Source organism: Blennius ocellaris (genome assembly GCF_963422515.1).
Source record: "Blennius ocellaris genome assembly, chromosome: 12".
Classification (NCBI taxonomy): Eukaryota; Metazoa; Chordata; class Actinopteri; order Blenniiformes; family Blenniidae; genus Blennius; species Blennius ocellaris.
The window spans coordinates 3,834,360-3,861,481 of record NC_137661.1 but is presented as its reverse complement, the minus strand read 5'-3'; the positions used below and the strand labels follow the sequence as shown (position 1 = coordinate 3,861,481).

Sequence of the window (27,122 nt, the reverse complement as noted above, 5' to 3'; positions counted from 1 at the left end):
AATCTGTTAGGGAGGTGTTCTGGGCATGTCCCTCCGGTAGGAGGCCTCAGGACAGACCCAGGACACGCTGGAGGGACTATGTCTCTCTATGGCCTGGGAACGCCTTGGGGTGCCACCGGAGGAGCTGGAGGAAGAGTCTGGGTGAGGGAAGTCTGGGCAACTCTGCTCAGACTGCTGCCTCCGGGACCCGGCCTGGATAAAGCGGTAGACAATGGATGGATGGATGGATGCTCTGTTATTTTACTTTATTTTTATATTTTACTTTATTCTATTTTTTGTGTATATACTTATTTATGTATGTCGGCTCCAGGGTAGACGACAAAATAAGAATTTCATTCACTGTGAAACCTGGCTTTTACTGGTGATATGACAATAAAACACCTTGAACCTTGAAGTTAAATGTCCAAACGGCAGGCGGACATCAGTCACCACGGAGTGGAAATGATGGCTTCAAGAGGTTTCCTACCCATGTTTTGGTCTCAATGCCCAAATGCAGCAGAATGGTGAGCAAGGCGATGGCGGTAACCGGAGTCCCCCATGTAAATAGATCCACGTCAGAGTCAGCATACGCCTGCAGGTGGAATCAAAAACAATGAATATGCTGCAGCGGCCAGAAGATCCTCTCGACAAGCCAGAAACGAAAGGCAGACTCACAAAATAAGGAATGAAGAAGCAGACCAGACTTTGGTAGAAGGCGTCGATCATGTTCATCCAGAACATGTATGGCTTGTATTCCTGCACCAGAGAAACAAAGCGGTGAACCTTTGTCTTGGTCATGAAGTCATTCACACCACATGGCTTCAGTGTTGCTCATCACTTGTCCTACAGTGTTTACATGCTGCTCATGTTAGGTTCGACCCTACAGGAGGGAAAAGCCCGAGACAGGAGCTGGAGACCTCAGAGTTTTGGCCGTTCACGTAGAGCTGAGGTAGGTGCTGGAGCGTTTCTGCAGACACGTCTTTGTCCAGCGTGCCGGTGACGAGTTGTGGGAATGCAGAGAACATCAGGTTGAAAAAGATGAGATACCACTGGTCGATCATGGCCGAGCCTGAGAATCCACAGTAGAACTGATACCAGAAGATGAGCGCCACGAACATCTGTGGACAGAGGGGGCGGAGTCACGCCAGAGTAGAGCCAAACACACCAACAAAATGTACTAATGTTTTAAAAATTGCTCTTTATTTACTTCTTAACCAGATTTTACGTCAGTTATGTTACTCTAAAATATATATGAATGACTCAAAGCTGTGATTCAATCTAAAACCTGATGCTTGTCATCTTGTAGGTGCACTTGTACTCAAGAAAATGACAGTAACTGATATATACAGTTTTTGTTGTTGTCATTGATTGGTTTTATGATGATTCACAAGTGAATGTTCTTGTTTTAAATGAAGACAATCAACAACACTGGATGAGTGTGCAGGTATGTTGCCATGTGTGCGAGTTTAAAATAAAAACAGAAGTCCGATTTGGCCATAATAAATAACAAGCAAATATATGTGTAGAGACACATCTATGGACGTGGCTACATAAATATCTGGGAATATAATCTACATTTGATTTCTACATTAGACTATTCTTCCGGAAAGGTTTTTTTTTTTTTATTTTATATTTTAGTGAGGATACACAACAGTTAAATCAACTAGTAAAAGTAAAACAAAAAACAAGAAACAATAAAAAAAACTGCTCAAAGCAGCTGAAATGGACAATCAAAACATTCAAAAGGAGTCAAAATTGCTAAAACACAAAAATATTATTGAAATGATCGATTTAAATTTAAATAAAAAGGAAAAAAAAAGTCAAAATGTAAAAAAGCTCATGTGGCTAAAAGCTGCTAAATCAACTATAGAGGCTAAAACTGTTAAAAACTACAAATATAAAAGAAACACTGTTGTATACTGTAGTTCTAAACAGACGTGAATGAAAATGAAGATCCAGCTGCCTGTACAACTTGATGAAGTTTAGCTGTGTTCTGCAGTGTATTTGCGGGAAGTGGCGTTAGCAGCTGGTTGGTGTGACAGTGACGGTGGTGTTGGTGGCTGAACGTGGAGTCAGGCGGCTCACGGCGTTCTTGTAGAAGAAGTAGAGGATCATGTTGGCCAGCCTGGAGTAGCACCAATGGCCGTGAACCAGCAGGAGCTTCTGGAGGTATCGGAAGCGAGGGAGTGCAAAGTCGCTGGCCATCACCGCCTGTGGAACACAAGCCACAGCCGACAGTGAGTCTCCTCCCTGCTCTGCTGGACAACCACCTTCACACCCAGCTTCCACCTTGTGGGACCGGCAGGCCGCTGACACTACCTCTTCTGTCCACAGTCTCCGGCGGCAGGAGAGACCACAGCGCCCCCTCAGGGGGACCAGGGGAACTAAAGGCCTGTTAATCACAATGTGGCATGTGCCGGCCGAGTCTCAGAACATTGGACTGACAGTGGTCACACTGGATTGACAGTGGTCACACTGGATTGACAGTGGTCACACTGGATTGACAGTGATCACACTGGGGCCTCCAGGAGTGACCGGCCGGCTCATTAACAGCACACCGGACGAACAGTGATCACACTGAACGAACAGTGATCACACTGGACTAACAGTGATCACACTGGACTAACAGTGATCACACTGGACTAACAGTGATCACACTGGACTAACAGTGATCACACTGGACTAACAGTGACCACACTGGACTAACAGTGATCACACTGGACTAACAGTGATCACACTGGACTAACAGTGATCACACTGGATTAACAGCGATCACACTGGAATAACAGTGATCACACTGGATTAACAGTGATCACACTGGAATAACAGTGATCACACTGGACTAACCGTGATCACACTGGATTAACAGTGATCACACTGGAATAACAGTGATCACACTGGAATAACAGTGATCACACCGGACTAACAGTGATCACACCGGACTAACAGTGATCACACTGGACTAACAGTGATCACACTGGACTAACAGTGATCACACTGGACTAACAATGATCACACCGGATTAACAGTGATCACACCGGATTAACAGTGATCACACTGGACTAACAGCGATCACACTGGAATAACAGTGATCACACAGGATTAACAGTGATCACACTGGACTAACAGTGATCACACTGGACTAACAGTGATCACACTGGAATAACAGTGATCACACTGGATTAACAGTGATCATACCAGCATAACAGTGATCACACTGGATTAACAGTGATCACACTGGATTAACAGTGGTCACACTGGAATAACAGTGGTCACACTGGATTAACAGTGATCACTCTGGACTAACAGTGATCCATCGGAGCCACAGAGCGTCAGATGGGCGTGGCGGCGCTGCTTCCTGTGGAAGTTAATGGATCATCTCCATCATGGCTGTCAGATCAGGGCGCCAGAGTTAAATGAGAGCGGGGAAAGAGGGACGTCAGGTTTTATTTATCTTCCCCCCTTGCTGCCTTACTAAAGCCTTACCTTGACTCTGACCTTTGAGCACCAGCGCCATCAAGCTAAGCGCTTCCCGGCAGGATGCAGGAAGGAGTTGGGGCGAGTCACTGCCTCAGCACGGCGCTGAGACGACGTGTATGGACGAGACCTAACAGTTGCACTTAAGAGTAATGAAAAGCCATTTGTCCTTCATTCCCCAGTCCTGGATCTTCTCCTGCATGCAGCAATGCTTTTTGATGCTCCGCTGTAAATGTCCCCCCCCCGCCGGGACTCATTTCTATCCTCCAGCCATTCCTCCTTTACCTGCATGCCCTCCTGTCCCGAGATCCCAACGCCCACGTCCGCCACCTGGATCATGCTGACGTCATTGGCGCCGTCACCTGTGATTGATGGACAGATTCATCTTTGAGTTAAAGCTGTGAAGTGCATGCTTCGCTCACGTAAAAATGTGTTTTTATACGTTTGATGCTGGAGTTGGGGGCATTTAGAAATGTATTGTTTCCATGGTAGAAGCGGAGAGCGAGTCCCTTTTTAGCGAAGGTACATGGAACAGTGAGACGTGAATGTCCTCTGCCGCATCATTTATGGGTGATTTGGGACGATTAATTCCTTTTGGGAGAAGATTAAAGTCCATCCAGACTCAGTCAGATATTTTACAATTTTCTTTGTTTTTCTTTGTAAGGTTAATGTATTTGTTTTATTTCACACACACACACACACACACACACACACACACACACACACACACACACACACACACACACACACACACACACACACACACACACACACACACACACACACACACACACACACACACACACACACACACACACACACACACACCTCATTGATGAGATTTGCTGCTGATTTTTCTTGTTTTCTGCTTTTGTTCTTTCAATGATCAAAATCATGTTTTTGTTCTTTGTTTTGTGTCGTTTTGTTTTTCGCTTTTGTTATCGTTGTTGTTTTTGCCTACCTGCTAATTTATACTCTGGCCAGAAAATCATGTTACTGTCTAGACCATGGGTCCTCCGTCCCTCTGCAGTTCATCCTGGAGGGACGTAAGGAGGCAAGGCCACCCAGAGAGGGATGTAAGGAGGCAAGGCCACCCAGAGAGGGACGTAAGGAGGCAAAGCCACCCAGAGAGGGACGTAAGGAGGCAAGGCCACCCAGAGAGGGACGTAAGGAGACAAAGCCACCCAGAGAGGGACGTAAAGAGGCAAGGCCACCCAGAGAGGGACGTAAAGAGGCAAGGCCACCCAGAGAGGGACGTAAGGAGGCAAGGCCACCCAGAGAGGGACGTAAGGAGGCAAAGCCACCCAGAGAGGGACGTAAGGAGGCAAGGCCACCCAGAGAGGGACGTAAGGAGGCAAGGCCACCCAGAGAGGGACGTAAGGAGACAAAGCCACCCAGAGAGGGACGTAAGGAGGCAAAACCACCCAGAGAGGGACGTAAGGAGGCAAGGCCACCCAGAGAGGGACGTAAGGAGACAAAGCCACCCAGAGAGGGACGTAAGGAGACAAAGCCACCCAGAGAGGGACGTAAGGAGGCAAAACCACCCAGAGAGGGACGTAAGGAGGCAAAGCCACCCAGAGAGGGACGTAAGGAGGCAAAGCCACCCAGAGAGGGATGTAAGGAGGCAAAGCCACCCAGAGGGGGACGTAAGGAGGCAAAGCCACCCAGAGAGGAACGAAAGGAGGCAAGGCCACCCAGAGAGGGACGTAAGGAGACAAAGCCACCCAGAGAGGGACGTAAGGAGACAAAGCCACCCAGAGAGGGACGTAAGGAGGCAAGGCAACCCAGAGAGGGACGTAAGGAGGCAAGGCAACCCAGAGAGGGACGTAAGGAGGCAAAGCCACCCAGAGAGGGACGTAAGGAGGCAAAACCACCCAGAGAGGGACGTAAGGAGGCAAGGCCACCCAGAGAGGGACGTAAGGAGACAAAGCCACCCAGAGAGGGACGTAAGGAGACAAAGCCACCCAGAGAGGGACGTAAGGAGGCAAAACCACCCAGAGAGGGACGTAAGGAGGCAAAGCCACCCAGAGAGGGACGTAAGGAGGCAAAGCCACCCAGAGAGGGATGTAAGGAGGCAAAGCCACCCAGAGGGGGACGTAAGGAGGCAAAGCCACCCAGAGAGGAACGAAAGGAGGCAAGGCCACCCAGAGAGGGACGTAAGGAGACAAAGCCACCCAGAGAGGGACGTAAGGAGACAAAGCCACCCAGAGAGGGACGTAAGGAGGCAAGGCAACCCAGAGAGGGACGTAAGGAGGCAAAGCCACCCAGAGAGGGAAGTAAGGAGGCAAGGCCACCCAGAGAGGGACGTAAGGAGGCAAGGCCACCCAGAGAGGGATGTAAGGAGGCAAAGCCACCAAGAGAGGGACGTAAGGAGGCAAAGCCACCCAGAGAGGAACGTAAGGAGGCAAGGCCACCCAGAGAGGGACGTAAGGAGACAAAGCCACCCAGAGAGGAACGTAAGGAGGCAAGGCCACCCAGAGAGGGACGTAAGGAGGCAAAGCCACCCAGAGAGGGACGTAAGGAGGCAAAGCCACCCAGAGAGGGACGTAAGGAGGCAAAGCCACCCAGAGAGGGACGTAAGGAGGCAAAGCCACCCAGAGAGGGACGTAAGGAGGCAAGGCCACCCAGAGAGGGACGTAAGGAGGCAAAGCCACCCAGAGAGGGACGAAAGGAGGCAAGGCCACCCAGAGAGGGACGTAAGGAGACAAAGCCACCCAGAGAGGGACGTAAGGAGGCAAAGCCACCCAGAGAGGGACGTAAGGAGGCAAAGCCACCCAGAGAGGGACGTAAGGAGGCAAAGCCACCCAGAGAGGGACGTAAGGAGGCAAAGCCACCCAGAGAGGGACGTAAGGAGGCAAAGCCACCCAGAGAGGGACGTAAGGACGCAAAGCCACCCAGAGAGGGATGTAAGGAGGCAAAGCCACCCAGAGAGGGACGTAGGGAGGCAAGGCCACCCAGAGAGGGACGTAAGGAGGCAAAGCCACCCAGAGAGGGAGGCATGGAGGCAAAGCCACCCAGAGAGGGACGTAAGGAGGCAAAGCCACCCAGAGAGGGACGAAAGGAGGCAAGGCCACCCAGAGAGGGACGTAAGGAGACAAAGCCACCCAGAGAGGGACGTAAGGAGACAAAGCCACCCAGAGAGGGACGTAAGGAGGCAAAGCCACCCAGAGAGGGAGGCATGGAGGCAAAGCCACCCAGAGAGGGACGTAAGGAGGCAAAGCCACCCAGAGAGGGAGGCATGGAGGCAAAGCCACCCAGAGAGGGACGTAAGGAGGCAAAGCCACCCAGAGAGGGAGGCATGGAGGCAAAGCCACCCAGAGAGGGACGTAAGGAGGCAAAGCCACCCAGAGAGGGACGTAAGGAGGCAAAGCCACCCAGAGAGGGACGTAAGGAGGCAAAGCCACCCAGAGAGGGACGTAAGGAGGCAAAGCCACCCAGAGAGGGACGTAAGGAGGCAAAGCCACCCAGAGAGGGACGAAAGGAGGCAAGGCCACCCAGAGAGGGACGTAAGGAGGCAAAGCCACCCAGAGAGGGACGAAAGGAGGCAAGGCCACCCAGAGAGGGACGTAAGGAGACAAAGCCACCCAGAGAGGGACGTAAGGAGGCAAAGCCACCCAGAGAGGGACGTAAGGAGGCAAAGCCACCCAGAGAGGGACGTAAGGAGGCAAAGCCACCCAGAGAGGGACGTAAGGAGGCAAAGCCACCCAGAGAGGGACGTAAGGAGGCAAAGCCACCCAGAGAGGGACGTAAGGACGCAAAGCCACCCAGAGAGGGATGTAAGGAGGCAAAGCCACCCAGAGAGGGACGTAGGGAGGCAAGGCCACCCAGAGAGGGACGTAAGGAGGCAAAGCCACCCAGAGAGGGAGGCATGGAGGCAAAGCCACCCAGAGAGGGACGTAAGGAGGCAAAGCCACCCAGAGAGGGACGAAAGGAGGCAAGGCCACCCAGAGAGGGACGTAAGGAGACAAAGCCACCCAGAGAGGGACGTAAGGAGACAAAGCCACCCAGAGAGGGACGTAAGGAGGCAAAGCCACCCAGAGAGGGACGTAAGGAGGCAAAGCCACCCAGAGAGGGAGGCATGGAGGCAAAGCCACCCAGAGAGGGACGTAAGGAGGCAAAGCCACCCAGAGAGGGATGTAAGGAGGCAAAGCCAACCAGAGCGCAGTCCCTACAAAGAGTGGTAAAATGTAGGGTCATGAACGAGCAGTGATGTAACGTCATTACAACAATAAAGCATGAAGAACGTAGAATTGCGGCTGCAGGTCATGACAGCGGCTCAACTGGTGTCTGAAGCTGGGAGCTTCCTGTACCTTTCACAGTAAAAGCCGACAGTTCCAGGAGGTTGATTACAGACTTGTTGAGAGTGACGGAACATTCTAGTGAATCACACAACAACTACAGGACATTAAAGACACACCATCACACTCATGGTTCTAACAATCCACATCTCCCACATTTATCTTCCATTTTAATAAAGTGTAGCAATAAAGGAGCTGAGAGCTGCAATGCATTATGGGAGTTTGTGTTTGACGTGTTTTAAATGTAATTATTGGGGGATGTTAGGTTTGTAGTGTCGGTAATAATTGTGTTGTGTTTTTGTTGCTTAGTTCATGTAGTTTAGTTTATTAGTTATAAGTTGTCAACCAGCAGTGAAGAAGGTTTTGTGTGTCGTGTCCTCCTGGCATGGTCTGCCTGTGGTACTGTCAAAATAAAAGACTGATGTGCAGTGTCCTCCTGGCATGGTCTTCCTGTGGGACTGTCAAAATAAAAGACTGATGTGTAGTGTCCTCCTGGCATGGTCTTCCTGTGGTACTGTCAAAATAAAAGACTGATGTGTAGTGTCCTCCTGGCATGGTCTTCCTGTGGTACTGTCAAAATAAAAGACTGATGTGTAGTGTCCTCCTGGCATGGTCTTCCTGTGGGACTGTCAAAATAAAAGACTGATGTGTAGTGTCCTCCCGGCATGGTCTTCCTGGGGGACTGTCAAAATAAAAGACTGATGTGTAGTGTCCTCCTGGCATGGTCTTCCTGTGGGACTGTCAAAATAAAATGTGTGGCTCTTTGGGTGTTGTGTTCAGTGTTAAACAGGACCAAATGGCTCTTTGAGCATTAATCTATTAATCTCAATCTATCTCTCTGTCTTTCCTCTCCTCTCCTCTCCTCTCCTCTATCCTCTCAATCTATCTCTCTGTCTTTCCTCTCCTCTCCTCTCCTCTCCTCTATCCTCTCAATCTATCTCTCTGTCTTTCCTCTCCTCTCCTCTCCTCTATCCTCTCAATCTATCTCTCCGTCTTTCCTCTCCTCTCCTCTCCTCTCCTCTCCTCTCAATCTATCTCTCCGTCTTTCCTCTCCTCTCCGCTCCTCTCCTCTCAATCTATCTCTCTGTCTTTCCTCTCCTCTCCTCTCCTCTATCCTCTCAATCTATCTCTCCGTCTTTCCTCTCCTCTCCTCTCCTCTCCTCTATCCTCTCAATCTATCTCTCCGTCTTTCCTCTCCTCTCCTCTCCTCTCAATCTATCTCTCCGTCTTTCCTCTCCTCTCCTCTCAATCTATCTCTCCGTCTTTCCTCTCCTCTCCTCTCCTCTCCTCTATCCTCTCAATCTATCTCTCCGTCATTCCTCTCCTCTCCTCTCCTCTATCCTCTCAAACTATCTCTCCGTCTTTCCTCTCCTCTCCTCTCAATCTATCTCTCCGTCTTTCCTCTCCTCTCCTCTCCTCTCCTCTCAATCTATCTCTCCATCTTTCCTCTCCTCTCCTCTCCTCTATCCTCTCAATCTATCTCTCCGTCTTTCCTCTCCTCTCCTCTATCCTCTCAATCTATCTCTCCATCTTTCCTCTCCTCTCCTCTATCCTCTCAATCTATCTCTCCGTCTTTCCTCTCCTCTCCTCTATCCTCTCAATCTATCTCTCCGTCTTTCCTCTCCTTTCCTCTATCCTCTCAATCTATCTCTCCGTCTTTCCTCTCCTCTCCTCTATCCTCTCAATCTATCTCTCCGTCTTTCCTCTCCTCTCCTCTATCCTCTCAATCTATCTCTCCGTCTTTCCTCTCCTCTCCTCTATCCTCTCAATCTATCTCTCCGTCTTTCCTCTCCTCTCCTCTCCTCTATCCTCTCAATCTATCTCTCCGTCTTTCCTCTCCTCTCCTCTCCTCTATCCTCTCAATCTATCTCTCCGTCTTTCCTCTCCTCTCCTCTCCTCTATCCTCTCAATCTATCTCTCCGTCTTTCCTCTCCTCTCCTCTATCCTCTCAATCTATCTCTCCGTCTTTCCTCTCCTCTCCTCTATCCTCTCAATCTATCTCTCCATCTCTGCTCTCCTCTCTCCTCTCAATCTATCTCTCCATCCTTCCTCTCCTCTCCTCTCTCCTCTCAATCTATCTCTCCGTCTTTCCTCTCCTCTCCTCTATCCTCTCAATCTATCTCTCCATCTTTCCTCTCCTCTCCTCTATCCTCTCAATCTATCTCTCCGTCTTTCCTCTCCTCTCCTCTCCTCTCAATCTATCTCTCCGTCTTTCCTCTCCTCTCCTCTCCTCTCAATCTATCTCTCCGTCTCTCCTCTCCTCTCCTCTCCTCTCCTCTCCTCTCCTCTATCCTCTCAATCAATCTCTCCACTTGAAGTACGGTAGGGCTCCCTCTGATTGGTCAAATGTGTTGCAGTGCAGAGCACCAAACCAAAGTACAAGGAAACGTGACTCAGTCGGTATTTGTCATATATTTAGAAGAAGAATCGTACATTCCTTGAAGCCTCTTGGCTGAATTTCTTCCCCAGATTGACCATCAGCCGACAGCCACATCGCACAGTGTTCAGGCAGCCACAGCACATGTTGTTTGGACTGTGGAGGAAACCGGAGGAATCCCATGCAACCTCCACACTGAAAGGTTCTGGGTCGTATCTGAACCTCCCACAGAGCTGACCACTGTCCCACCACGCCATGAGATGTTGTCCTATTTGCCCAGAACGACAGAGTATGCAAGACGAGACGTCTACATTTCAAGATGCTCATATTTTGGGATTCCGTTCTTTGAAGTGAAAGTAAATATAAAAGTTTGTTGATAGTGCTATGAGCAGGTTCAGCTTATGTGAGCACGAGACTGAAGTGTTTATGAAAAGTATATAAACGACGTGAAGACGCTGGGGGCATGATCAGAGGAAGATTCAGAGAGGTTTGGGTATCGATCAATCAACAGGATCATTACCAGTGAGAATAAAATCAAAGTGTCAGATTTCAGTGTGGAGTATCTGGACCCGTTAGTTCTGAGCTCTTCACCAAGTCCTCACATGGACTGTGTTTGAAATCACTTATTACCTTGCAAGATGAGTTCCTATGTCCTGGACATGCTGTGATCTGCTGTGCAGCAGCACATTTGGATTCTCCAGAGTGAAGGACGTTATTATCCAAACAAGAAAGGAGGCTCCATGTTTAAACTCCTCCAGTGGGACAGGCGGGTGCAGTATGAACCCTGCTACAGGAACAAGACCAATCTACCTACGTAATGTCTCTCTGCCACTGTCCTTCCTGTTGGGTCCATTGATGTAGGCCCCGCCTTCTGCCACTTCATGTGTTGGATCATGAGCCAATGCAAAATCCCCTTTCCACCACAATTTCAAGTGACAACGCAAAACTTCTGTAGTGCTTTTGGTGTCCATTTTCTCAACAACAGTGCTCACAGCACACAAATCTTTGTAAACAGCTCCTACAGTGGAACTTTTTGAAAAAGCTATAACTCCCTTTCTGGAAACTGTCAGGCTCTGCCTCGTGTGAGGAAGTGAGGAAGTGCAGCCTACTGGTCAGCCGCAGCAAATAGTTCTTCTGCACATGCTCAGCAGGTGGACAATAACAACCATGTCATGATGGGAGTCTATTCTCCTGGACTTGCTACTTTTATTTTGGCAGTCACAAGTTGGTCGTCTGTCCACCAGCAAGTCTGTGTTCTCCCATTGTTCATGTTTAGAGCAGAACATGCGTCCGTGGCTTTCAGTGTTTAACCATTGCCATGTAAACTAATATTGTTTTTCAAAACCAAATAAACAACTCTTAACGCATCAAAATGGCATCATTTGTTCCTGCTGACTGAAAGTGAAGCAGTGAAGATCTCGTCCATCATTTCTCCAGTCATCAGTCCACAGTTCAGTACGTTGTTGTCTGAATATGAAACTCTTGAAACAAAACGTTGCCACGTAAACATCACCAACATGGAAATACTTCATAATGCTTTGAATTATTAATTACCCAGATCAAATGCAGTGAACTCAGGTTCAATCAACACTTTGGTGCCACATTCAAATCTCAGATAAAACTCAGAATAGAAGCTGAAATCTCCAGCAACTCTGGATTCTGACTTAATTCCACATGACTTCTCAGTGATATAACCTCGAGACACGGCAGCATGTGACCGCCAGTAACAAAAAGCGTCTGTCACAGTAAACGTCTCAAATTTCTTCAAGAATTCAATCCAAAAGATCCCCAGAAGAAACTTTATTTTAATAATGACTGTATAGTTTGAAGTACCACGTCACTCAGCGGAGTGCACACCTTCGTCAACGCCACATTTGTTTGCGGAACCAAACACTGCTAGCATGTTAGCCGGTAGCTCATATAGATGCTAACGAGCCTGTCAGGTGAGAACATCCCTGTGTGAAACACTGAGTGGGGAAACACAGGAAAAAACCCACGAGCAGAGTCACTGCACACACACTGGTGTTTCTGGATACTTGCTGAACCCGAGATATTAGCTGGGAGCTCCGGGGCAGAGTTAGCAGTGTGCTAGCAGTTTGCTTGGTGATGGTAGAACAGGGCCAACCTCACGCTCCCAAAGCAATGAACATGTGGGATCCGTGTCAGTATCCCGCCTTATTAAACTGATATAGAATTTTGTATGAGGCCGTTTGGTCAGACAGTGAAAAGTCACAAGTGATTAACTGACTGAATATCAGCACAGCCTCCCCACACAAGTCCAACTGCTTACTGCGGTGGCTCTCAGGGTCAGAAGCTCCGGTGTGACGTGCTGCTGTTTCCATGTGAATGTGTGTAACAGGGAAGGTTCCGCCTGGTGCTTACCTATGGCCAGAGTCATGACCTTCAGCTTGTTCCGCACCAGCTTGACCACCATGCTCTTCTGCAGCGGCGTGGAGCGGCAGCACAGGACGGACCGGCAGCTCCGCGCCACAGCCAGGAATTTGTCTTCCAGGCTCTTATCCAGGGCATAGGCCAGGGTCCGACCGTCAATGACCAGGCCCAGCCGGTGCACCAGGAAGGGAGCGGAGTGGGAGGACGGAGGCGAGGCGGGGGACGTCTCAACGGGTGCAAAGCCCGTGTGGAAGGTCTTGGCAGCTTGATCAGAGGCGTCGCAGAGGAATTTGGCCTGGATGTAGTGCAAACTCTCCTCCAGCAACAGCGCACACGCCTCCTGGTTCAGACAACGGGAGGAATTCAGTGTTGTTTCATATCAAAACTGCCGCACATCTGGCCTCCAGATTCTTTGGCAGAACAGAAGTAAACACTATCCGTCCTGAAATGACCTTCCGATCCGCTGCCTTCTTCAATAAATGTTGTTTTTGATTCAACAAATAACATACACAAACTAACATTAACAGCTTGGCATTTTGGGACAGAATTTCTCTTCAGGGTAAAGGTTTAAGGGAAAAAATCAATACAACTGTCACATCGATGAATTTGGCAAAGTGCAGATGGGGTGAGACTTCCCAGACGCAAGATACGTTTCCCCAAATGTTCACCTGTGTGTTACATGTTAAAGCCTCCCTGGCCACAAATGGAATTTGACCTTACCACTGTAGGACACTGAGGACTCAAACTCCTGGGCCTGGACATTTCAGATCCTACTCCCACTGCTGCACCATGGCTCCCTTCACTTTTCATCCAGTCAATGTAAGACCTTCCATAAAAGCAGCTGCTCTGATTCAACAATGTGCATAAAACTCTGGCCCAGCACATAAAGAAGACTGTATCTCACGCGGCGTCGTGCCGGCCTTACGTTGGACCAACCTCTGTACCCATCGCTTAACGCTGCCGTGACGGTTGTCTGATGAGCGTCAGGGCCCGTTTACATGAAAACACAAAACTCCCTTTATGCAACAGCGGCGCTCAGAGCCACTGGCAACGCAGCTTTTTCACAACGGCTTTCGACGCGGAACTTTTTGAACGAGCTCCGACTCAGTCATTGTGTTGGTCATCATGGTGGTCGTCCATGTTCTCCTGAGGCTTTGTACTTGTATAGTCCAGTCACTGTGATTACAACACAAGTTAGTCGTCTGTCCATCAGAATGTCTGTGTTCTCCCAGTGTTAATGTTCCTGTCGTATTGTTCTCCGTCTGGCTTTATTACAGAACAAACAGACCCGATAGCGCCCAACATGAAAACGACATTAGTTTCAGCATTTCTGCTGTTGCCATGTTGTTTTCAAAATGTTGCTAAATTCTTAAAAAAGGTTGCAACATAAGGCTCATCTTGTGCACTGGGTTTAATGGCAAAGTCTTCACAGATGTGACGTCGCATCCCAGGATGCACTTCTGGTCAGCCTGGTCAGACTTTCTATCCCGTGGTGAGGTGAGGAGAGAGATGCTTCTCAACCTCAAACTGAACACATGAGAAACAACGGAGTCCATCGAACATCCGACTCAATGTCAGAGTGAGGAGGGTGTGTTTGTGTGAGCCCAGACACGCGAAGGCCTCCAGTGTAGCGGCTGCTCACCTGAGAGTCGGCGTTCAGAGTGAGGATCTCTTCCTCGGGGTCCAGCAACTTGCAGGCGTAAGCAATGTTGACGGCCGTTTCTTGTTTGTCACCTGTCAGCACCCATATCTGCAGACCGGCCTGTCGCAGAGAGGCTATGGTTTCAGGGACGCCGTCCTGCAGTCGATCTTCGATGCCCGTCGCTCCTGCGGGCCGAAGCAGGACTCTCCAGTGTTACATGTTTCATTCAGTGTTGTCGAGAGGATTGTTGAATAAATAAGGCCAATTCAACTGAAACTTTACCAAGCAGCTGGAGGTCAGTCTCCAGACGCAAAGCCGACTCAAAGAGCTGCTCCTCTCTTCCCTGGATGGCCATCTCAGCCTCTAGGTGGCGCTGCAGCCAGCAGGCGTACTCCTCTTTGCTCAGAATCTGCCATAGAAAAACCATTCATGTGTTGAAGTGTTGGGGGTAAAAAAAAAACCCCCAGGCTCTTCAGGGACAATAGAACATCCTGACAAGGTGCTTTATGTATTCACTTGGGTGACGGGCATTTGTAACCAGCGATGCGATATATGGAGCCTGGCTTGTGAGAGCATGCATTAGCAGCCTGGGAACGTGGCACAGACCGCAGCCGCGTCATGAGGAACGTTGCTTTTGGAGGACGGCGGGACACCGAGACACACGACCTCCTGACAGAAGGGCGCAGCAGCCACATGTTCACCTTTTTGGCAATGCAGAGCGTGCGGAGGCCGTCTGCAGCGTACAGGTTCAGGAAGTTCTGGGTCCTTCCCACCATCTTTTTCTGACGTTTTCCTTTGGAATTGCCTTCAGGGACAGGAGAGAGAGACAAAATGAGCAAAAGCACATTTTTATTCACATCCTTGATTATTCCACAATCTACAGTGATATTCACTTCTGGTTAGCGAACCGCAGGTTTGTCATTGACCCAACAGCCTAAAGTTAAGGTTGCCCTAACAGTAAAAGGGTGTGTCATGTGTATTGAAGTCCCCATATAACAAAACAAGAGCTTCGTTTGGTAGGTGAGCTGCAGGCCCACATGCTCTCTGGTTCGTAATGAGCAGAGAAGAGATTCAATTCCTAAGGGAATGTGGAGATTAGCACACTGTGCCTGTTCAGGGTGAATTTAATTTCTTCTTTGCTGAAGGTGTGAGTGGCTAAAAGAAGCCTGCAGCAGGAGTGAGTTACATCCCAAAGGCCCAAGAACCAACGGACCAGCTCCACTCCGAACACGCCATCTTTAGGCGTCCGGGCATTTTTCATCTGGAGTAACCTTCCGAAGCAGGGAAGGGCAGGAGAGGGAAGGTTTCATATTTTGAGTTTGTTTTTCTTTTGGCAATGTGTGGAAGTGCTCAGCGACAGACTTGCATGTGTCCTTACCCCTCCGCCGCGACATTGACTTCACAGAGCTCATCCCACTAATAAGTCAATGACAATTGTGCCCGTCAATCTCACGTCCTGTTTCACAGGCGTTTAAACCCCCGAACACCACAAGTGGTTTGGAGATGTGCTGAAGCAAGTGTCGCAGCGTCTCCGCCAGCTTCCTGCAGGGCTCCTCCGTCACACTGATGCAGCTCCAACGCTGACTGCCAGCCATGTAGCCTGGCTAATATCACCACAGCTGAATGCTGAGAGAACTCTTCACTCAGAAACAGACTGAAGAATATATCCAGAGTCCGCCCACTTCTCTCTCAGGCAAACGCGGAGGTGCTAATGCTTTTATCTCTTGTCGAATTGACTATTGTAACGCCCTGCTCTCTGGTCTCCCCAAGAAAACTTTAGCACCACTACAACTCCTACAAAACTCTGCCGCACGAGTGCTGACGAGGACCAGAGGGCGGGCCCACATCACGCCTATTTTAAAATCGCTGCATTGGCTCCCCGTTCGCTTCAGGATCGATTTTAAGGTTCTTTTACTAGTTTTTAAGTGTCTTAATGGTTTCGCACCCTCTTATTTATCCGAACTACTTTTATCATATCAACCCTCGCGGGCCCTGAGGTCCTCCGGCACCGGCCTTTTAATTGTCCCTCAAACTAGAACCAAGACTCACGGGGAGGCTGCGTTCAGCTCCTATGGCCCCCGTTTGTGGAACAGCCTGCCGGGGAGCCTCAGGGCTGCAGAGTCCATTGAGGTTTTTAAAAAAGGGTTAAAAACTCACCTTTTTAATCAGGCTTTTAACTGATTTTATACATGTATGTGTGTATATAGTTATGTATTTGATCAATGTATTTATCTACTTCTATTTATTTATTTCAGATAATTATCTAATTTTCTTTTTTATCTCCAGTGGTTCCTCTAGGGGGCGCTACACTGGTGGTGGCCGGTTTTTGCCGCTGGTGGAGCCGTCCCATGGGTTTCCCTGCCCGGGCACCTGGCAGGTCCCCCACGTATGTGGTGGGATTGGCTTGTCTGCCCGGTTGGGGGGGGATCTGTGGGGCGGCGCCCCCTGTGGTCGGAAGTTGTGCCGCCCCCAGTGTGGACGGCCCAAATATGTCCCTTTCCTCACCTTAGTCCTCAGTGTCCTGCCATGTCTCCATATCACTAGGCATGTCTTCACCTATGATGTGTGTCTGCATGTGTGCGTGTGTGTTCACCTGCTTTTTATTCATCTATTTTATCTTTGCATTGTTTTTAATTTTTGTGGAAGCACTTTGTGTTGCTTAATGTATAAAAAGTGCTATAGAAATAAAGATTATTATTATTATTATTAAAACGAGTAAGGATCAAATCATTTAAATACAAAGAAAAGCCTTTTTGTTTGTTATAAAATGACATCAATGAAGAGAAAGTGTCTTTGTTGACAAGTGAGGCGACGCACAGAAGTAATAATCTCTCCTGTCTCCCGGCTGTGGACTGAAGATAACAGCAGGAGTTTTCTCCTCTTGGACTGCTGGGAGCAGACGCAGGTGGAACTTTGTGGAACGTTTAGTTTTCCTTTTCCGGAAAAGAGGGGAAAATCCACCCAAAATAGAATTTGACGCCTGCATGTGGAAGGTTCCTGCTTGACTTGTGGACAACCATTAGGCTATGCTATTAGCCTCCCTGCTGTGATGTGAATTGTTCATCTCAGCCCCTGGTATCACACTGCTGGTTCACAAGTTAACAAGTTGGTGCGGACATGACAAGCACACATGTAAACACTTTATATATATATATATACATATATATATATGAAAGAAAGGAGGTGCGTTTGTAATTTTGAGAAGGATATTAGACTTGAGCTATAAATACAAAAGCTTAAACCTACATATAACCTTTTTAAGTTGATAAAGTTTATCCAAGGCCCCATGTACAACAAACAACAAACATCATAGTGCAAAGCATTGTGGGACTGGCCCACTGAAATGAATCTTGTGTATAAAAACACAAAATTCCCAATACTTTATTCAGCATTCATGTAAACAGAAACAATCGGATCCGTGACTCAGACAGAATTCGACCATATTGAGAAAAAAGGGATGAAGTATAAACAGCCACTGATACAATAAGTAAACGATGCATCCAAAGCTGAAAAAACACAATCTAGCATAACAAAAAGCACTCAGCAGGGTTATGAATGATCTTAGGGCTTTAAGAATACAGCTTAGTTCAACTCAATGAATGGTAGAGACACACAAAAGGACCAGTAGTGTTTAGGTTGAAGGTGAGTGAGGCTATTAGATAGAAACCTGCACCAGCAGTGAGACGAGTTACATCATGAGACGCACACTGAACAACTCCCTCACTGCCTGAATGAAGCCTTTATGGAGGTCTGTGTTACGAGGAGGCCCAACTCACGCCGCCCTCTCATTGGCTGCTTTTCAGCCAATGGTGAGCCCAAGCTGCAGGTGGTCTGCGCCAGGCCACAGCCAGCCAGTCAGCAGAGCCTGTGGGCGACGACACCAGAGTGGCAGCACGCGAGGCACTGAAAGAAAGAAACGTGCTCAGTCCTCCAGGACCTGCCGCCTGCCAGGTAACGCAGCACTCCAGAAACAAAGAGGCCTGCAGGGTTCTCAAGGAGGTTCTCAAGGAGGATTAGGGTTACACTGAATCATCACCATGTGCAGCTGAATAGTTGAGGTCAAAATGATCAATCCTCCTTTATGAAATTTCACTTTTTTTTCCCCAAATAATTCCCAAGTGCTGCTAAACAGACCAAAGCATTCTTTAACGCAAGTTTTCCAAACATCCCAGCTTTATTTTAGATGCTTATATTGTTTCACTTTGCACACAGGAACCAAGTTATTTAAGAAAAACTACCAGGGTCCAAGTTCTCAGCCCCCCTGATACCAACAGTGGGTTGTGCATCCTCTCTAACATCATGCAGTTGATGGCTGGAGTTGGTAACACGTCTCTGGTGTGTCCTGCAGGACCCCAGCCCTCCTCCTTTCACCAAACCTTCACACGTCTCTGATGTGTCCTGCAGGACCCCAGCCCTCCTCCTTTCACCAATCCTTCAGGCTCCTCCAGACTGGATTGTGGCCTGGACCCGGGTCTTCAGTTCACCCTACACATGTTCACTGGGCTTTGTATCAGTAACGTTCACTTTGGTTTTTCCGAGGCGGTTCTTCATCTGCAACATGTGTTTTGGATTTGAGTCGTGCTGGAAGACAAAGCCACGAACCTGACCACGTTTTGCAGCTGAATTGTTGAGGTTTTCTTTCAAAAACGTCACATATCCTTCAATCTCCGTGATTCTTTCAACTAGGATGAGATTCTCAGTTCCAGGCGCCCTGAAGCATGATGCTTCCACTGCCATGTTGAACTGTGGGGCCCACGCTCTTTCAGTTCTACGCTTCGGGGGGGGGGCTGGGAGGGTGGCCTCCCTTCAGACCGGGACCTGGGGGAGCTTGCCCAAGCACAAAACGGGTCCTGAAAGATGCGTACGACACTTCCCACGCAAAATTTGTGCTTGACAAAAATAAACTTTGCGGGAGAATTTGCATACTGGTACGCAAACTTTTTTTTTTTTTGTCAAGGTCTTTTTATTATTTTTTCAACATACAAACAAAAACATAAACATCAATGATGTTTCACTTAAGAACAGTGAAACATCCCCCTCCCCATAGCTCCATTTGAGCTATTCTCTCAATGGCTCATAGAAAATAAAACAAATCAGAAGTTCAAGCTTTCTAAGGTACAGTGTATACAGAGTGAATATATGCGTATGTACACATGCACAAAGAACAGATAAATGCTCATATAACCACACACATACACACACAAATGGATAATAAAAAAAAAAAGCCCTGAGTGAACATTGAAATAACTCAAAAAGTGGTGGGATCATCAGCTCTAATTTACAATGTCCTTGGCTTCCATTTTTTCAATAAAAGTTATAAACGGCTGCCAGATGGTATAAAATTTTTGGGCATTGCCTCTTGTGGTGTATCGTATCTTCTCACATCTCAAGAAATGGATGTCATTTAACCATGATTTAAAAGTCGGAGGATGTTTGTCCTTCCATTTCAGCAATATCAGGCGACGTGCCAAGAGAGAACCAAAAGCAACCATAGTTTTTGCCCGTCGATTGAGATGTGGCCCAGGTGGTATGACCCCAAACATTGCTGTTATAGGAGTGGGTTTTATTGCCATTTTTAAGACGTCTGTAAATGTTGAAAATATCAAGTTCCAAAACCCATCCAGTTTCGGGCAGGACCAAAACATGTGTGTGAGAGTACCTGGCGCTTGCTTGCAACGATCACACAAGGGATCAGTACCAGGAAACATTTTAGATAGTTTGATTTTGGACCAGTGGAGGCGATGTATAACCTTGAATTGAATCACGACATGTCTCACGCAGATAGAAGAAGAGTGTATATTTCCCACAGCTTCATCCCAGATCTTCTCAGATAGTTCTAACCCCAATTCTTCCTCCCAGCAGTTCCTCAACCTGATCAAAGGTTTCAAATTGTGAGAATTAATTAAAGAATAAAGAAGTCCAATAGACCCTTTCGAAGATGGATTTAGTTTCAAAATACAGTCTAGGAGAGAGTTGGTTGGTGTGGATGGAAAAGAGGAGATGAATGTTGATACAAAATTACGGATCTGAAGATATCTGAAGAAATGTGACCGCGGAATATTGAATTTTGATGTCAGTTGGTCAAAAGATGCAAAAGTGTCGTTAATAAACAGATTTCCAATTGTAGTAGCTCCTCCTTTAACCCAGATATCAAAAGCTTTGTCCATTATTGATGGTTTAAAAAGATGTTTTTTTGTAATAGGGGCGTGGATTGAAATATCTTTTAGTGAAAAAAATCTTCGAAATTGCGTCCATATCTTAAAAGAGTGTTTAATTATTGGATTTGAGGAATATTCAGATATAGGTTTAGGTAAAGGAAGTTTCGTATTAAGCAAGGCAGGTAGAGAGGTAGACTGACAGGACAAATGTTCCAATTGAAGCCATTTAGGGGCTGAATCAGAGTTTTGGGAATCTATCCAGTACAGAGTATTTCGTATGTTGGCAGCCCAGTAGTAATATTGAAAGTTTGGGAGAGAAAATCCACCATTTTGACAATGGCGTTGTAGCATATTTTTACGTATTCTAGGTGTTTTCTTATGCCAAATGAACTCCGATATTAGTTTATCAATTGACGCGAAAAAGGATTTTGACAGAAACAAAGGAATACTCTGAAAAACATATAGAAATTTAGGCAACACATTCATTTTGATGACATTGATTCTACCTCCTAGTGATAAAGGCAATAGACCCCACCGTTCCAGGTCCTGCTTTAACTGACACAATAATGGGGGGAAATTAGCTTTGAAAATATCTTTAAAATCATGTGTAATCCAAATTCCTAAATATTTAAATTTGCACGTGTTAACTTTCAGGGAAAAAAGGTCAAAATTAATTGATTTGGCAGTAGTATTAAGGGGCATGATTTCACTTTTTTGTAAATTAACCTTGAACCCAGATATTTTACCAAACTCTCCTAATGTGTTCAGTATGATCGGTAAGCCAGTCAATGGATCAGACAAGAATAAAAGTATATCATCAGCGTAGAGGGATATTCTGTGTTCCAAACCCCTTCGCCATAGCCCCTTCAAATCAGCTTTATCACGTAGTGCGACAGCTAATGGTTCAACTGCTAAAGCAAATAACAGGGGTGACAGTGGACAGCCCTGTCTGGTGCCACGTAACAGTGGAAAATATGCAGAAAGATTATTGTTCGTACGGACAGCAGCAGTTGGAGATGAGTATAACACTTTTATCCATGAGATAAATTTGGAGCCAAAGCCGAATTGTTTAAGGGCATAGAATAAATAATCCCACTCCACCCTGTCAAATGCTTTTTCCGCATCAAGGGATAAAACTATCTCTGGGATGTTAGATGGAGTGGGATCATATATGATATTAAATAGGCGTCGTATATTAAAAAAAGAGTGGCGATTTTTAATGAACCCTGTTTGGTCGTCAGAAATAATGGAAGGAAGAATAATTTCTAACCGATGTGCCAGTATCTTGGCTAGAATCTTACTGTCTACATTTAGAAGAGAAATAGGGCGGTACGAACCACACTCTAAGGGATCTTTATCCTTTTTGTGAATTAATGAGATGACCGCTTGGCGCATTGTCGGGGGTAGTGAGGAGTTGTTAAAGGATTCTTCAAACACAGGGAGCAGAGCAGGGGCAAGCTGGGTGGCAAACTTTTTGTAGAATTCGCTAGGAAATCCATCGGGACCGGGAGACTTTCCATTTTGCATTGAGTTTATAGCATTTATTACTTCCGCTGTGGAAAATGATCTTTCCAGATCAGCAGCAACTTCATTATCAATTTTAGGGATCTTCAATTCTTTAAAAAAAGAACTAAGTAAAGACTCATCTTTCAGGGATTCTGTAGTGTATAGTTTGGAATAAAATTTGTGAAAACAGGTGTTGATTTCTAAATTATCTTTATGCCTTACCCCAAATTCATCATTCATCTCTGCTATAATTCGATTTGAGGATTTCTGATGGAGCTGATGGGCAAGAATTTTCCCGGATTTCTCTCCAGATTCAAAAGTTTTACTCTGTGTTTTCAAAATTAGATTTTCAATATTTCTTGTCGATAGAAGGTTAAATTCAGTTTGGAGAATTAGTCTTTGTTTAAATAAATCATTAGATGGAGTAGTAGCGAGAGTCCTATCCAAATTTAAAATATCATTGGTCAACTTTTCCAGTCTTGAATAATGACTTTTTCTGAGTTTCACACTGTACGAGATAATTTGTCCTCTAAGATACGCCTTCATTGACTCCCAGACTATTGATGCAGGCATCCCTGGGGTTTTATTGTACTAAATAAGGTTATTTCTGATGATATAAAGTTAACAAATTTTTCATCAGATAGTAAAAGTGAGTTGAGGCGCCAAGGACGATAGACAGTATGAGAAGTCGGAACTCGTAAAGTTGCCAATAAAGGAGCATGGTCAGATATAACTATGGCTTCGTATTGACATTTAATTATCCACGGAAGAAGTCTTTTGTCCAAAAAATAATAATCAATACGTGAATATGTACCGTGAACAGGTGGAAAAAAAAGAATAACACCTAGATTTGGGGTTCAAGAAGCGCCAAGCATCAGCCATTCCATTCATGTCGAGAAATGATTGAATTACATGAGAAGTTTTGGATTTGATTGAAGGACTAGATGAGCTGCGATCCAAAGCAGGTGACATAGCACAGTTCATATCCCCGCCCAGAATGAGATGATGTGTATCCATGTTTGGAAGACACGAAAAGAACTTTGTGAAAAAAGGGCTATCATCCCAGTTTGGGGCATAAACATTAGCAAGAATGACTGGAGTGTTATAAAGTCTGCCTACCACTATTATATAGCGGCCTGAAGAATCAGTTTCAGCCTTTGACATTACAAATGGGATGTTTTTATTGATAAGAATGGCTGCCCCTCTAGATTTATTATGGAAATTTGAATGATATGACTGACCAATCCATCCACCTCTAAGCCTGAAGTGATCAAATGTACGCAAATGCGTTTCCTGAAGGTAAGCTATACCTACATTAAGTTTTTCCAGGTGAGATAATACCTTTTTGCGTTTTACAGGGTGATTCAAGGATTTTACATTCCAACTAATGAAGGTCACATCGCAGCCAACTGGTCCATTTTGAAGATTGTGTGTAGTCATTAGCCTATGTTATATGAGAAAACACGAGCACCACTCCATTCCAGGACAGACATGTGTTTTAAGAAAGCTGATGATTTAACCACCGAGAGAAAAACAAAGAACTTCAACTTAAATACTTTAGTTTCCCAAACCCCAACACCTATTAGAACAAGGTGTTCCCCAACCCCTTTGCAACGGTATACACACATTTAAGTGTTTTAAGGGCAACTACAGTATACTAACTTACAAGCTCTACTGAATTCAACAAAAAAAAAGGACTGCTTGATATAAGGCACATGGTAGACGAAACAGAATAATGATGCACATATGTGTTCAAACTCAACCACATAACCATTAATATGTCCTTTTTGTATAGTAAAATGAAAATAGCGATGGTTAAAAAACAAAACAAATAAAAAATCTAAATAAATATGTTTTAAAGTAAAAGAATAAATATAAATAAAATAATAATAAAGAAGATATATAGAAAATAATATGTAGAAAACAATTAGATATATAAAATAATAAAAGAAAAGAAAACTAGAGTTGGAGGCATCGATAATAATAATGTAAAATTAAGAAGTGATAACGGTAAATGAAATAAATTTGAATAGTTTAAATAAAATAAATAAATAAATGAAAAACGAATATTTTAGAAATACAAAGATATCTTAGAGAAAGAATGTTAAGCTATTTATCGAGTGCTGAGAATAATAATAAAAAGTTAGAGATTAAATAACGATAATGAAATTATAAACTAGATGGAAAAAATAAAAAATACAATAAAAGCAGAGAAGCAGGGAATGGGTTATCAGGAACAGCAGTGAAACAGTTAACTGGAGAAAGTATATTCAAACCCTTATAGTGTCATTCAGATGTTATCTTCTGACATTACTTATATTAGCAGTAGATTTATGTCCAGAAGCATATAAGCATCTTCATATTGAGCACTTATAATGATAAACAGCGTGACTTCACTGCTCATCAGGACCAATGATAGCGTTAACATGTGCAAGGTAAATGATCACTTATCTTCATGGCATGTTCAGTTTTGTGGTGTCTCTGGTAGAATAACAGCCTTCACAAATGCCAGGGCTTCCTCCGCGTTTATAAACTGCTTCTCCTTCCCGTTGTGTGTGATCCGTGGTCTCGCTGGGTAGAGGAGGCCGTATCGGATGTTTGGGCATCCCCGCAGCAGCCGCTTAACCTCCGTAAATGCTGATCTGGATTGCACCACGCTCGGGGGGGTAATCCGGGAATATGTAGACGGTAGTTCCGTTGATTTTAAGCGGGGCCGGTCTCCCGAGCGCGGCGGAGAATCTCCACACAGTCCTGAAAATAATGCAGCTTGGCTACAATGGCGCGGGGCTTATCCGATCTCCTTGCAGGCAGACCCCGATGAGACCTGTCGACCAGGACGTCTCTGTCCATGTTCAGCACCTTCCTCAGCAGAGTGGAGACGGCGGATGGAGCGCTCGAACCAGGCGTTTCAGGCACGTTCAGGATCCGTATATTGGAGCGTCGCATCCTTCCCTCAGAGTCAAGGCATTTTTCTTTCAAACTGGTTACTTCAGTCTCCAGGATTCCCACTTTAGTTTGCAGCGAAGTCACGTCGTCAGAGCACGCCGATAGTCCTCGCTCCATTTCCGATATGCTTGTTTTCACCGTGTCCAAGTCAGAGCGGATTGTGGCTGTGCTATTAGCCACTTCTGCTTTCACAGCTTGTAGGTCGTGTCTAACGGCTTCTAGTTCCTCAACAAGCACGGTTTTCAGCTCAGACTTAAGCAACACAACTATTTCATTCTTCAATGAACGGAGTATTTCAGCTTTCATTTCTTCCATGATCTCTATTTGGTCATGCGGTCGCGGTGACTCCTGTCCGTCAGTGTCGGTAGCCGAGTCCGAGGCTTTAGGCCCAGTGGTGGAGGATCCTCCGGTGAACTTGTATTTTCGTAAGTTTTTAGCCATTGGCGCAGCAAGCACTGGGTAGCGACGGATAAAAGAGACACTTAAAGCAATATAACTTCGCAAAAAAATGACAAAAAGTGCCGAGTTACAACTTTTAAACGAGATTTTCAGTAGAGCTTGACAAAAGACGTGTTACTCCATTGCCTGCTCACTAGCGCCCCTCTGGTACGCAAACGTTGACCCTACAGCAGCACATTTTGGAGACGAGGAACCTGCAGCGCTGAAGGTGAGCTGGAGAATTGAAGCCAGATTCGTCTCATACATTTAATATCTTCAAATATCAGATTTATTGGTACAAGTGTTCAGAGAGTCAAGCCTGTCGTGTTGTAGATGTGTTGATTTAGTGGAACATTACTAGTGAATCAGCAGCTCCATGTTCATATGTCAAGCTTCCATCTTCCAGTGATCCAGAGCGCTGGATAGAACCGACTATCAAGTGTTCCAACGTGAGTAATAATCAGTCTCATTTCAGAGCAGACACATACATAGTGCGGAGATGGACGTCTGTTCTGTTCCAGCTGCTGTTATTAGGATTCACAGCAATAACGTACAAATATACTAAAACAGTCTGAACACAGAAAGAACTAAAGTGAGTCTCTGGGAAAGTCTCATGCAATAAACAAACTGCAATTGAGATGATTTTCCCACAGGTTCCATGTGAAATAAAGAAATCATAGATTTTATATTGCTTATTTTATCATTATACATATGTGATATGGTTGAGTATATTTCTCCATCGTGGCTGTACATCGTGCTCACAGTCATGATCTCAGGACGCACTGCGGGACGCCTCCAACTCTCCAGTGACAGGATCAAACACACGGTCCACTGAGCCTTTTCACAGTCCCTGTTCAAATATTGAATTCGTACATTTGTAGACTGTCTTGGTCTGCTGTGTCTCAGATACCAAAGCCAAAGTCTGTTGCGGATCCTTGTCACCTACCCAGCAGTCACTTCTAGATTCAGTGAGGTTTGCACCGCCCTGCTTGGATGTTGGACTCTTCCCACCACCATAGCGACCTCTGAGCTACAACTCCTTCATATCGGGACAGACTGAGTGGACTTGCCATGTTGTCCATGGAGAATGAGAGAGCAAAGAGAATGGACATGCAGAGCATCATGGACGAGGCAAATAGTGGTGAGTAGGCCTGCAGTACTTCATGTTGGAGAACACGGGGGGGCCGCTGGGCCAGTTGGACTAAACTGATGGCTATGGACATCGGCTGCTGTGCTCTCATTAGGTGAAATGGTTCAAGTGGGGGTCAAAACCATGTGGTCGCTCTCCGTGGTGCTGAACTGCTGTGAATCGTGTCGGTTTATTATTCGGGGCCATGGAGCCTCACGTTTTTGTTCTTCTCTTGGTTTGTTATACTTCATGTCCTTTTGACGGACTTCAACATGACGTAGTTGCTCTTTGTGCTGCGGGAGCTTTAAGCCCCGCTGTTGCATGTTTACGCTTTCAAATGACATGATGAGCTTTATTCTTTGGGTTCGAAGGGCCCGGTCTCTGGCTCGGATTGGTTCCGCTAGTGCACATTGCCCTTCTTTCTCAAACCATGAGCACGACGGCCAAACAGCTGTAGTTTGGTCTCATCTGACCAGGGAACACACCTCCATTGAGTACCATTGTGCTCTCCATTGTCCGCGGCGTACTTTGGTCTGTTTCTTGAGGAAGTAATTGTTGGTGCAGCCAATGCTTCCTCAGTGCTGAGAGCGCCTGAGGTGCCGGGAGTCGGAGGAAGAACTCAATACAGCCTTCATTGCTTCTGGCCTGCACGTGAACCACTTGATGAAGAGCAGCAGCCATTTACTGAGTTGCACACCCACACCTGAAAGTAGGTCACACACAATCAATTAAAAACACAACATCTCATAGCTGAACAGTTTTGTAAAGGTGGATTCATCCG

General features: G+C 46.2%; 1 protein-coding gene across 1 annotated transcript in view; it reads right to left on the bottom strand.

Moving 5' to 3' along the window:
* atp10a (ATPase phospholipid transporting 10A) overlaps positions 1-27,122 on the bottom strand; it is a 124,425-nt gene that overhangs the window by 21,146 nt on the left and 76,157 nt on the right. Inside the window, exons 11-19 of the mRNA XM_080505856.1 lie at positions 14,866-14,969; positions 14,447-14,573; positions 14,165-14,349; positions 12,514-12,862; positions 3,742-3,818; positions 2,065-2,190; positions 897-1,097; positions 655-735; positions 467-571 (exon numbers count right to left, since the gene is read on the bottom strand). Of these exons, the coding sequence (XP_080361982.1) occupies positions 467-571; positions 655-735; positions 897-1,097; positions 2,065-2,190; positions 3,742-3,818; positions 12,514-12,862; positions 14,165-14,349; positions 14,447-14,573; positions 14,866-14,969 (1,355 nt within the window). The remainder of the gene's footprint in view (positions 1-466; positions 572-654; positions 736-896; positions 1,098-2,064; positions 2,191-3,741; positions 3,819-12,513; positions 12,863-14,164; positions 14,350-14,446; positions 14,574-14,865; positions 14,970-27,122) is intronic.